At 38.7% G+C, this 12,380-nt stretch overlaps 1 protein-coding gene across 9 annotated transcripts in view; it reads left to right on the forward strand.

The window, feature by feature from the left end:
- The window catches only part of Veph1 (ventricular zone expressed PH domain containing 1), a 297,471-nt gene that overhangs the window by 232,933 nt on the left and 52,158 nt on the right, over positions 1-12,380 (forward strand). For 8 of the 9 annotated variants that reach the window (XM_074073910.1, XM_074073906.1, XM_074073909.1 and 5 more), the window contains one exon: positions 113-247. In XM_074073910.1, the coding sequence (XP_073930011.1) occupies positions 113-247 (135 nt within the window). Of the gene's footprint in view, positions 1-112; positions 248-4,326; positions 4,698-12,380 lie in introns of those variants that run through there. The other variant, XM_074073912.1, reaches the window with a different exon arrangement.

Here is a 12,380-nt window from a genome sequence, read left to right on the forward strand (position 1 = left end):
CTTTAAATCATGTTAAAGTTCAAAGTAAGTCCACATCGTGCATTGGAGTCATCAAATGATATTGTGGGGCCAAGAGGTAATATTATGTCTTTCTCCTCTAATGCCACTTCAGAGCCTCTTTCCTGAGCCCCTGTCCATACAAAGTCGTTCTGTGCAGTTCCTCAGAGCCCTGTGGGAGAAGACCCAGACAGGGGCCACCCACAGCTTTGAAACAGCAATGATGGAGTCCACATTTCCACAGCAGAAGGTAAATACTTCTCTCCTGGGTCACATTATTTTAAATCAAGATTTAAGATCGCCTTGAAATGGTTTGCCTATTTCTTAACAGTTCAATTTTTCTCTTCTTTCCTTTCCTCTTTCTTATTATCAGAAAGCACTTATTAAATAATGACTTTCAGAGACTAGTGTAGTGGTGCACACTATAATCCTAGCACTCGGGAGGCTGAAGCAGGAGAACTGCAAGGTTAAGGCCAGTGAGACCCTTCGCCTTTCATGTGAGGCCATAGTGACAGAGTGGTATTCACAGACAAGGCCATTGCCCTTTTGAAACTGGAATCTTTTATGTGAGACCAGGGCCTGGTGTGCTGGCTAGGGTCACAGCTCTTTTAGTTCAGTGACAGAGTTCCCATTCATGCCAAGTTGTTTCATGAGTGTGATGAATGTAATCCACAGACAATGGAGGGTGAGAGTGTAGACAAGACCTTTATTAGGAGAAAGAACAAAGCTCCTGTGAGGTGGGGGGGGGGTTCCCCAGCAGGGTGCCAGCGGAGATTGTGTCTGGGGATTTTCAACCTGTTTGCTCCTGGGAGCAGCCCATTTTCTATGGTAATTAGGTACGCAGAAAGCAGCATTCTGGCTGGCTGTGCCTGCAACCCTCTAATCAGACCCTGGTCTCACCTGTTCTCATCTAGGTCCTTCCTGCCTTCCCCCTTTCCCACCCACCTGAGTTCTGGTATGGGGGGGTGGAGGGGGGAGAATTACTAGGGAAGTGGGTTTGTTAAGGGGATGGTGTCATCTCTCCCATCTGCTAGCAGCTCAGGTTGTTATGGAAGTTTCCTGAGGCCCTTGTCCTAACTCCACCTGCCTGATTTCAGCTAACTTCCTGGCCTGCCCTCTCACTTTGAGACCAAAAGACTGACATGATACAGGCCACTGAGACCACAAAAAACTCTGCAGGCACTATATGGAATCAGAACATTTCCATCCTTATAGACTCAAGGATTGAAAAGAAAAAAGCAGGACTCAAGTGGTGGAGCACCTGCCTAGCAAGCACAAAGCCCTGAGTTCAAACTCCAGTACCACCAAATTTAAAAAGGGGGTTAAGGGAGCAACAAGTCACTTGTTTCCAGGTTATTTGCTGATTTCCATCTCCCCACTTCCTCTCCTGGTCTTGTCATCGGCATTCACCTCAGAGCAAGAAAATGAAGACAAGCTAGGCAGGAAGAGAGAGCATGTGGTTAGTGTCAGGAAGCTCTGCTGATGTAAGCAAGTGTGTGTGAGACAGGGAGTATCTTAGGAGTCTGGAAACAGGGGCATCACCTTTATGGTTGGCCAGTACCCCCTAAACAAGCAGCTGTCCTGGAAAAAACCACGCCTACAGCCAGACCCACCCCTGGGTAGAGGGAATGTGTCAGTGGAGGGCCACTGTTGTGCTCAGATTCTCCTATGGGAAAAGTCACAGGACCAGTCTAAGTCAAATACCCTGCTCCCTTCAGGTGGTCCATTCATGGATTCATGCAGACCCAAGTGCAAACAGGAGCCAGGAGGGAGTTTCACACAGTTTATTATCCATTGCAGCTGCCAGCCAGCCAGCCAGTCCCCATGGTCTCTCATATGGTGGCCCTCATTTTTCCCAGGCTGCTCAATGCAGCAGTTTTATACTAATACAGACAAAAGCAGCACCCAGCCAGGCGATGCCATGTACTGTACATTGTGAATGAAGCTGTTAGTTACATATCTAACTGACCTTGGGTGGTTAGCAACAGTGAGTGTGCCTGTGTATAGGTGATTCACTTAATTATCACTTTCCCTACAACCAGGTATATAACAGGGACTGAGTAGAGGAAGCCTAACTAGAAACAGTCTGCTAAGAGGGTAGACCATTCTCAGGTAGCAAATGAAAGTGCCATGGCTTCTATGTGTCTGTACAAACTACCCAATGTTGGAATTTAGGGTGGTGTGGCTCAGCGGTCAGAGAAACTATCTAGCAAACTTGAGACCCTGAGTTCAAACTCCAGTGCCACCAAAAAAAAAAAGATGGAACTTAATCCCTAGTTTATACTATACGTTGTTAAGAGATGGGGCAAGGTAGGCACTGGTCCTGTAATCCTAGCTACTTGGGAGGCTGAGATTGGTAGAATTATAGTTCAACACCAACCAGGGACAAAAAGTTTCCAAGACTCCATTTCAAATGGGAAAAAAAAAAAAAAAAAAAAACTGGTTGTAATGGTACATGCCTGTCATCCCAACAATGGCAGGAAGCATAAAATAGGAGAATTGTGGTCCAGGCTGCCTGGGCAAAAAGCCAGACACTAGCTCCAAAATAACCAGAGCAAAAAGGGCTGGAGGCCTTAAGTGATAGAGAGCCTGCCTTGCAAGTATGAAGCCCTGAATTCAAACCCCAGTACTTCCAAAAAAATAGAGGTGGGGGATTTAGGATGTGGCTAAGTAATGACGGGTAGAATCCTCATGAGTTAGGGGATTAATAGAAGTGCTGGAAGAAGCTAGTGAGGTCTTTTGCCCTTCTGCCTTCCACTGAGTGAGGAGGCAATGCTTAAAGCTCTAGATTGGAAGCAAAGACCAAATTCTAGTACCAAAGTTACTGGTGCCTTGTTCTTGGACCTTCCAGCCTCCAGAAGTATAAAAAATGAATTTCTATTACTTATAAATTATCCAGTCTCAGGTATTTTGCCATAGTAGCACAAACAAGTTAAGACCAAAGGTCTGAACTAAAGTTGGAAGTTGTAGGAAGACATGGAACGGAGAACATTAAGGAAGTCAAATCAACAATACTGGGTACATATCTGATGAGCAAAATGGAAAAATCAAGGAAGACTCCAGGTGTGTCTTTTGGCCAAATGGATGATGGTAGCATCTTAAAGAGAGCTACAACAAAGGAAGTTGATGGAGGTAGGGAAGAGATAAAGTATTCTGGTGTGTCAGTCAGATTTCTGCTACTGTGACAAAGTACCTGAGATAAACAACTTATAAGGAGGAAAGATTTGTTTTGGCTCATGATTTCCAAGTTTCAGTCCATGGTCAGTGGGCCATATTGCTTGGGGCCTTGCTTAGGGCCTGTAGAGCTGTAGCACTTCATGGTGAGATAGTATAGCAGAGGAAACTTCTTACCTTATAGTAGCTGGGAGGCAAAGAAAGAGGGGAGGGAACCAGGGTCCTAATACCCCTTCAATGACACATCCAAGTGATCTAACTTTCTTTCCCTAGGCCCCACCTCCCAACAATGCCACAAGCTGGTAATAAAGGCTTTAACACAGGGCCTTTGGGAAACATTTCAGATCCAAACTATATTTTGGTGGTTGCAATGTCCTGTGGCCCTCGCAAAGAAAGCAATGGCTGGAGACAGAATTTGGGAGTCACAAGTAGCACTTGACATCATGGCAGTAAACTGGTCAGTCCAGAGAAAAATGAATATGGAGACTGAGAGTGCTTATTGAGCTCTTCTAGCTAACATTACCAGCTTCTTTCTTTAACCATTTCTAAACTCTAAGATTCCAATTACTCTTATTTTGCTTTCAAGAAAGTCCAATAAGAAGTGTTAAATGCCAACTGGGAAACCAGAGGCTCTGAGAACATATGACCATGGTCTGTCCTTGTCTTACTTCATTGTTGTTGACACATAAAATTTAAATACTATGAGGTATTTGGAATATTTAAATACAGTTGTGCAATGTTTAATATTCAAGGTAAGTATATCTAGCTCCCCAAACCTTTGTTATTTCTTTGGTATAAAAACACTCAAAATTCTTTTTCCTAGATTTTTTTGAAGTATATAGTTCATTATCACTCTATATAGTCTCACTCCTGTGCAAAAGAACACCAGCAACTATTTCTCATCCAACTACAACTTGATACCATTTTTCCTTTTTCTCCTATTGAGAAGGGAAACAAACATGCCGATATTAAATAATAATACTTAAAGTACTAACCAAAAATTCTTTACATGGTGAGACAAAATATTTCTTAAGTGGTGAAGAATTGCCACAGGATGAAATGTGGGCATGATTCATCAAAGTTTATTTCTTAGGATCTGTAAGACACTAAAGACACATCCAACTATTGCATTACTATTTTTGGCTTTAATTTCAGAATTTGACATGCAGTATTAACAAAAAAAAAGGGAAGAAATGAAAAGGAAAGGAAATGCCACAATTGCATCAGCATAAAGTGAAATGGAATTCTTTGCATATTTCATTCAAATTCTCAACTGTTGCATCATGTTTAAAGACAATGTCTCAAATTCTCATAAATTTTTCATTGTGACTACATTTCAACTGGAGGCACATAATGAGTTGGCACTTGGCTGCCTACTTCAAGTCCTAAGAGATTTTTAAAAACTTGGCAACTAGCTTAATACTTGCTCGTGAGTATACTTACTCATCTTTCTCCTGTTTCATACCAATAAAATTGGCAAAAATTTTATTCCAATAAAATTTTCTAGGGAAAATTTAACTGTAAACCAAATTTTTTTTAAATGTTTAAAGTTTCATAATTTGGTTTGCTCATGAGAAATCAAAAAATTTTGATATCTGGAATGTACATTGTGTGGCAAATTTATCTGTCCAGGACTTTCTCAATCAAATTGATTTTCTTCTATCTTTTATGAAGAGTTCTGTGCACTAAATTCAAAATAGCTGCTTTATATTCACAACATGTGCTAGTGTGTGTGTGTGTGTGTGTGTGTGTGTGTACACATACAATAGCGATTTGGAAGTGACAGGCATTTATTTGTGTTTATAATGGAGTTTCACTTCAGCATAATGTATTCAGAGAAGAAGGAACACACTTCTGAGAAAATCCTTGCGTATCTAGAATATAACTTTCAAGCGGGTTTGTTATTGTAGCTTCTTTTTAATGGAATCTTGGACTTTTAGAACTGAAATCTGTCATTAAGATCTATTAAAATAGGGCTAGCTTTGGTGGCACAGTAATCTCAGCACTTAGGAGGCTGAAGCAGAAGTCACTTGTTCAAGGCCAGCCTAGGCTGCATAGAGAGACTCTGTCTCAAAAAAAAAAAAAATCTCTAAATAAATAAGAACACTAAAAGGATCTACTAAATTGCAATTTTCTTGAGGGTAGAGGTTCACCATGTTTACCATCCTATTGCCAGGGCCACACAATACTTGCTCTCAAACATTTGGTATCAACTGAATAAAATAAATGAATCCTGCCATTTCTAAAATGTTAAAATTGGAAGCAAAAGGACCTGTTGGAAGTCGGCGACAGAGCTGGAGGCTAGATGGCATATCATGGTGGCATCAAAGCTGTCACCAGCACCTGTGGCTCCTTTCTCCTCTGGGCATCTGCTCAGCAACAGATTGCTATCTCTTGAAGTAGGACTTGACCATGTGACTTGCTTCAGCCAGTGATATGTGAGAATGGCTAGGTGTCACTCTAAGTGGAAGCTTTAAAAAGTCAGTGTGTGTCTTTGCTCCCTCTAACATGCCATGGGGACCATCGAAGCAAATGCTGTGATTGAGTTGACAGAGGTAGAAGCAGCCTAGAGTTCTAAGCTACCACGTGGAGGACTACAGCCCTGGAGGGTCAGCAGCTCCTCTATACCTTTGCATGAAGAGGAAGCAGTATTTTGTTCTATTAAAAACTGAAGTTTTTGTGTTAGTTACAGGCAGCATACCCTACCTTTCCTGGTGCATCCACGTACCAGAGTGGTTAAGCACAAAGCTCGGAAGCCAGAGGACCCAGGTTTAAACAACCTGGCCCTGCCACTTGCCAGCCCTGTAGCCTTTGTCTCCATGCCCCAGTTTCCTTATCTGTCCAGTGGCAATCAGCATGCCTTGGTGCCCACTTCAAAGAGCTGTTTTGAGGATTGAATGAGTTAATACTTATAGGGCTTTCAGAACAGTGACCACATAATGTGGTTCTCAGCAAATGTACCTAATATTCTGAGTCCCAGCCCGTGTTTCCTTCTCTCTCGCTCTCTCTCTCTCATAATACAAATTTGAATCAGTCTTAGATGCACTAAGAGAGTTCAAAGCAAAGATAGGAAGATGAGCTTGAAGGACAATCTCTTACTACATGTTTTTAATTTGAGAACATCCTCCAAATTTCAGACATGAATGTTCAGTACAAAATTCCATGGAATTATCACTTGCAAACTCTGTATCGATCTCACACAGGGGTTAAAATGTTAAACTCCTATGTAATATAATTTAGTGATATTTTAAGCTGTGAAAATAAAAATTTTAAATTAGTATAACATATCAGTTCAGTAGTTCAAATAAAAAAATGATCATTCCTAGATATTTACATGGTAGTTGATAAAATCCAAAAGCACTTTTAGCAACTACACATTTTGTATAGAAACTTTATTGATGTCTTGTCTCCCTAATGCTACTTGTTTTCTATGAGAACGTATGCATGTCATTGTACGTCCCACAAACCATCTGATATGCACTTGGTGATATGTGTTAACTGAGTAAAATGAATGGGTACTACTACTAACTAGAAATGGAATGATATTTCCTTAGCATGATTTGTTTAATTATAAAAGAAAAATTATGCCTTTTATTATTTATTGTTATTTGAAAGCATGAGCCACCTTGAGAATAAAATGAGCTCCATGAGGGAAGAGGTGTTGCTTGTCTAGATCATTAGATAATCTGGTATCTAAAAAACATGTGTGGTAGGCATTAAAAACTAATAATAACTAAGCTGGACGCCTGTGGCTCATGCCTGTAATCCTAGGTACTCAGGAGGCAACGATCAGGAGGGTTGTGGTTTGAAGCCAACCCCAGCAAAGAGTTTGTGAGACCCTATCTCGAAAAAAGGTGGAGAGGATCAAGGTGTCTGCCCTGAGTTCAAACCCAATACCACAATAATAGCACAACAACAATAATAATAACCTATTTGACATATAGAACACAAGAAGTATACTGTTTGAAATGAGATAAATATCAACATTTCTTTTAAATAATACAAGAATAGAAGTAATTCCTTTACAGCTGGGCATGGTGGTTCATGCTTGTAATACCTGCATGTGGAGGACTGCGGCAGGAGGATACTGAGTAAAGGCCAGCCTGGGCTACATAGTTTTGTATAGTATTTTTTGACTCTATCTTCAAAAAATAAAAATGAAAAAAAGAGTTCAGAAATAGTCCTGAGCTTATATGGAAACTCAGTAGGTAACAGAAGAGAGATTTCAAATCAATGAGGACAAAGTGAAATATTTTCAAATAGTGGTGGACATTGACTGTAAAAGTTACCATTAGATCCCTCCCAGACACTGTATTATATAAAGCCTAAATGTGATCAATGAAATTTTACACCAATTAGAACAAAATACCAAAAGTTGTCGTTATGACCTCAGGATAAGAAAGAATTTAAGACCTAAATGGGCAGAAATCATAAAGGGAATATGAATAAATTTGACTACAAAAAAGTTTAATTTCTTTTTTTTTTTTTTGTTAGTTATGGTACTGGCATTTGAACTCAGGCCTCACACCTGCTAGGCAAAAAGTTTCAATTTCCAAGTGGCAAAATACACTCTAATAAGTTAAAAGGCAAGCTCGGGCTGGGAGAATGTGTTTGAAATGTGTATAACAGACAAAATCTACAAACCAAAGAGACAAATGGGCAAAGACTGTGAACAGAAAATTCACTGAACAGAAAACTCAAGCAGCCAAAACACAAAAGGCAAATATTACTGAAGTAATTGATTTTTAATGTTATGCTATTTTATAATGATCAGACTAAAAAGACTAAAAAAATTGTGACAATACATAGTTTTCAAAATGGCAAAGATGTCAAAAAAGGAATCTTCATACACTGCTGATGGGAATAAAACAGGTAGACCTACTTAGAAAAAAGTACTGAAGAAATAATACATATAATCATTAATCAAATTTATGAATGAAAGCTGACAATCTTTTTTTTTTTAAACTGGAAGCAAATTTATTTTTCTGGAATTTCCTTCCCCAGAGGTTTCCTGGGATCTTGTGTGAACAGCCCCTGGCAGCCTCCAGTGCACCAGAGAAGCTTATCATTTTCTAAATCCTGGAGTGAACAGTTTGGGTCAGTCTGGACCCAAAAACACAGAAATCAGATGAAGTGAAAGCTTTGATTTAACTATGCTTTGGAAACTATGAGTCACTGCTTCTGTAAAGATTTTGAATCTGCTACTCAGAGGCTAAAATTGGACACCATCCTGTGCTCCCCAGCAGGGTGCACATTTAAGACTGTCCCCAGTCTTAATTCCATTTAAAGTTGATCAGAAAAACACATAAGCACAAGGAGGTTTTGTATGATAACATACAAAAATGTTTTGTCCTAAACAAGATTTAAGAAACATTTTCATTTACAGCCTCTTTAAAAAGTGATCTAGAAATAACTGCTTATGTTATAAATTCATGTGCCTTATTATCTGGTAGTTCTATTTCCAGAAGTTCTCACATACCTGTACCAGGAAACATGTACAGAGGTAGTAACTACAGCATTGTTTATGGCAAAGAATCAGGAACAAAACAAACATTCAACAATAAAAGGATGAAGAAAATATTATGATACAGTTATGACCTACAGGCAGGGAATGTGAGTCAACTAGACCTGTATGAAATAAGATAGCCTAAAACTTGAAAATATGTTTAATAAGAAAGTAGAGAATTGATATGAATAGTATGATAGCATTCATAAAATTTTAAAACATAAGTCTATTTATGGGTAAATAGACTTATGATAAAAAATGCTATATTTAGAATTACATCAAAAATTTTGGATAAGGCTGCCTTGGTGTAAGGAGGACTGGGGAAAGGAGAGAAAATGTTACTAGGATAGGAATTAAGGAGCTCTCAATTTCATCTGTAACTTTATTTTTTAAAAATCAGAAAAAAATAGCATTTGTTAAGTCTGACCAACAGGTTTTTATGGGAATTTGTTACATTATCCTTTGTGCATGCTTTTCTTTCTTTCTTCTTTTAATTTAATTAAACCTGTAAATAATGTCAAAGCATGGAGGATTAATAAATTTGACTACATAAAAATAAAACCTATCATAAACAATAATTTAAAATAAAAATATTCGTAATGAACAAGAAAGGCAGGGTTTAACATCCTTAAGATAATCTAAATTCATGCAAGTAAATAATCAACAGGCCATGAACGTGAGCTCAGAGCAGTCAAGGCAGTCAAAGTTAAAATAACAAGTTTCTCCTTTTAATCCATCTTTTGAAATGCAATAATCAGCTAGTCAGAGTAAGAGAATTTAGACCCGCTCACACATTTCAGTTGAAGTATAAGTTATTAAAGTATTTCTAAAAAGCAATTTAGCAAAGGATCAAAACTTAAAGATTTTCATATCTTTTAACATAGTGATTCCATTTCTAGGACTCTGTTCTAAAAAAATTTCAAAATGTGTACTAAAGATGCACATACAACAGAAAAGAATTACGGTATGCTTTGTAAATCACCTAAATGTCTCAGGATGAAAGAAAAAACTATCATACTATGCATCTATATAAGAAAATATTTATAAAACATTATATTCTCATAAAATATATTTATGAGAAATGTCCAATGACATAAAACATAATTATGGTATGGATATAAAATTATTTACAGAAAGAATATCATTTGGAAAATTGTCCATTAAAACAACTAAAAGGAAATATACAAAACTGTTAGCAGTGATCAGCAGAGGTTGAAGAGATTAGCAATTTCTAAATTTTCTCTAAGTGGGCATTTCTTTTATAGTTAAGAAAAATATTAATGTAAGTTATATTGCTTTATGTAAGTAAACATTAATGAGCAGTTTACTTACGGAAAACCCCATAAACGTGCACCATAAAATATGGATTTTAGAAAGAGAATGGGAAAGCAATCGGTTTATTGAAGAGATGAGGAAGACCTCCATGGAGCAGCTGGAGAGTCCTATAATAATCCCATCCCAGGCTTGTGCTGCTGGCCCTTCAGGGGAAGCAAGGCTCTGATCATCAGAGGACCAGACTGTTGGGGAGGTTGCTCTTGGGCCAGAATTTGAGAGGAAGTTGCTTTATTGACACACATGTTGCAGTTCCCAAAGCATGGGACAGTCCACATGCTGTGGCAATGAGGTCTCAAAACTATGCCCATTATGGAAACAAAAAAAATTGAATTAAATTTACTGCTGAAATCAAATATGCCCCAGCTGGCTACCATTTGGAGACTTGTTTTCAGTCCACATTGTTGCAAACACACTTGACAGTTCCCAGGATAATTGGCCCGAGTGTAGAAGCATAAATAAAACCGAAGCAGCAATTCTCGGTGGAACAAAAGGAGACACTCGGATGCTACTGAAGGCTTAGATGGCGCCTTCTGAGTTAAGGTGTTAATGTGCGTGATTAAATAAATGCACAAGTGAGTAAATAAAGAGTGGGCTTTTTATATACAAGCCATAACGATTCAAAGTCTTCTGAGAAATTTAGGTCTACATGCATGATGCAAACCATAAGTGTTACAGGGCAGCCTGCAGGGAGGGCAGTGTGAGTCAGTGTCTGTTGAGGATGGCTGTGTTAAGCTCCCTTTCAGAGCAAGCTAGGTGGAAGTGGGGTTTGGAATTTCACAAGTCTAGATGGAGCTAGGAACTTCCAGGCTTTGAGGCTACGAGCTCAGAACCAGTAACATCTAACAGAAGGTATCTAAACAGTGAAAGAAGATGAAGTAAAAAAATAAAAAGAAGACATGAGTAAGAGTCCATCCAAAGAAGCAAGGCTAAGAGATTAATCCAGCCACCAAAGGGTAAACTAAATGAGGACTACTAATAGAACTGGAAGCAAGAGGTCTGGGAGGACTGGTTGAAGGTGAAACGTGCATGCAGACACCAGTGCCTGGCATATTCCTTGTTCAAGGAGGGAGCTGGTTGGGAGGGTGGTAGACATTAAAACACAGGTAGGGCTTAAAAGAAGAAGAAAATAGTTCCATGTAGGAACAATGGCATGACAAACAACATGGAGGAGACAAAAAATGACAGTGAAACCACAGTGAACACGTAGGCCTCTAAGGTCATTCAGTTAGTCAAAAACATTTTTTGCAAATTCCTGGTCTTTGCCAATTACTCTGCAGAGACTGGACACAACAGTCACGGTGCCCGCCCTGATGGACACAAACAACACACTAGCAAACAACTACACAGCTCTCCACTGATACTGTAAAAAATAAAATTCCTGAACAAAATGAGAATTTGCTGAGTGGTCAGGAAAGCTTCTCTAAGCAGATGTCAGGTAAGTTTTCCTGACAGAGGGATCAATTTGCACAAAGGTCCTGAGGCCAAAAACCCAAAACAATAAAACAAGAAGTATAAGAAAAAGGAGAAACCTTAATATGTTAGAGCATTCCCCTCCAAATTTAAATCACATGCACCATTAGAAAATAATTTTGAGCAAGCACTTTCAGTATATGTATGATTATTTACTTACAGCTACATATACATTTTGTGTACTTGTACCTTCATCATTAAAACATATTTAGAGATAGAAATGTTTAAGAGATGAAATGAAAAATAAATAAAAGTAAAAATACTCAGTGTCATTAGCCATAAGAATCAAACCATAATGGCTATTGTCACAGAGACAAAATATGAAGAAAAAGTAACGCATATACACTGTTGATGGGAATGCAGTCATTTTGGAAAACAGTATGGAAGTTTCTTTAAGAGTTAAAAATAAATCTACATATGATCCAGGTTTCCCACTTCTGAGGTATATATAAAGGAAATGAAATCACACCAAAGAAATACTTGCACTCCCATATTTACTGTGGCACTGTTCACAATAGCCAAGATAAGGGACCAATATAGATGCCCATGGTTGATGAGCAGAGAAAGAAAATGTGTTATAGATACATAATAGAATATTATTCAGCTACAAAGGAGAATGAAATCCTGTCATCTTCAGCAAAATGGATGGAACTGGAGAACTTTTTGCTAAGTCAAAAAAGCCAGACACAGAACAATAAAGACTTCATGCTCTCTGATGTGTGGAAGTTAAACAAAAGTCAACCGGAATGTAGAATAGTGATTATTAGAGACTGAGAAGGGAAGGAAAGGGGCAGGTTGGATGAAGAGCACCAAAACACAGGTAGTAGGAATAGTTTCTGGCTCATAGGCAGGACCTTTTCACTGTGTCCTCACTTGGCAGAAGGGGCAAGGGAGCTCT

This window comes from Castor canadensis, chromosome 5 (assembly GCF_047511655.1).
Source record: "Castor canadensis chromosome 5, mCasCan1.hap1v2, whole genome shotgun sequence".
NCBI classification, from domain to species: Eukaryota; Metazoa; Chordata; class Mammalia; order Rodentia; family Castoridae; genus Castor; species Castor canadensis.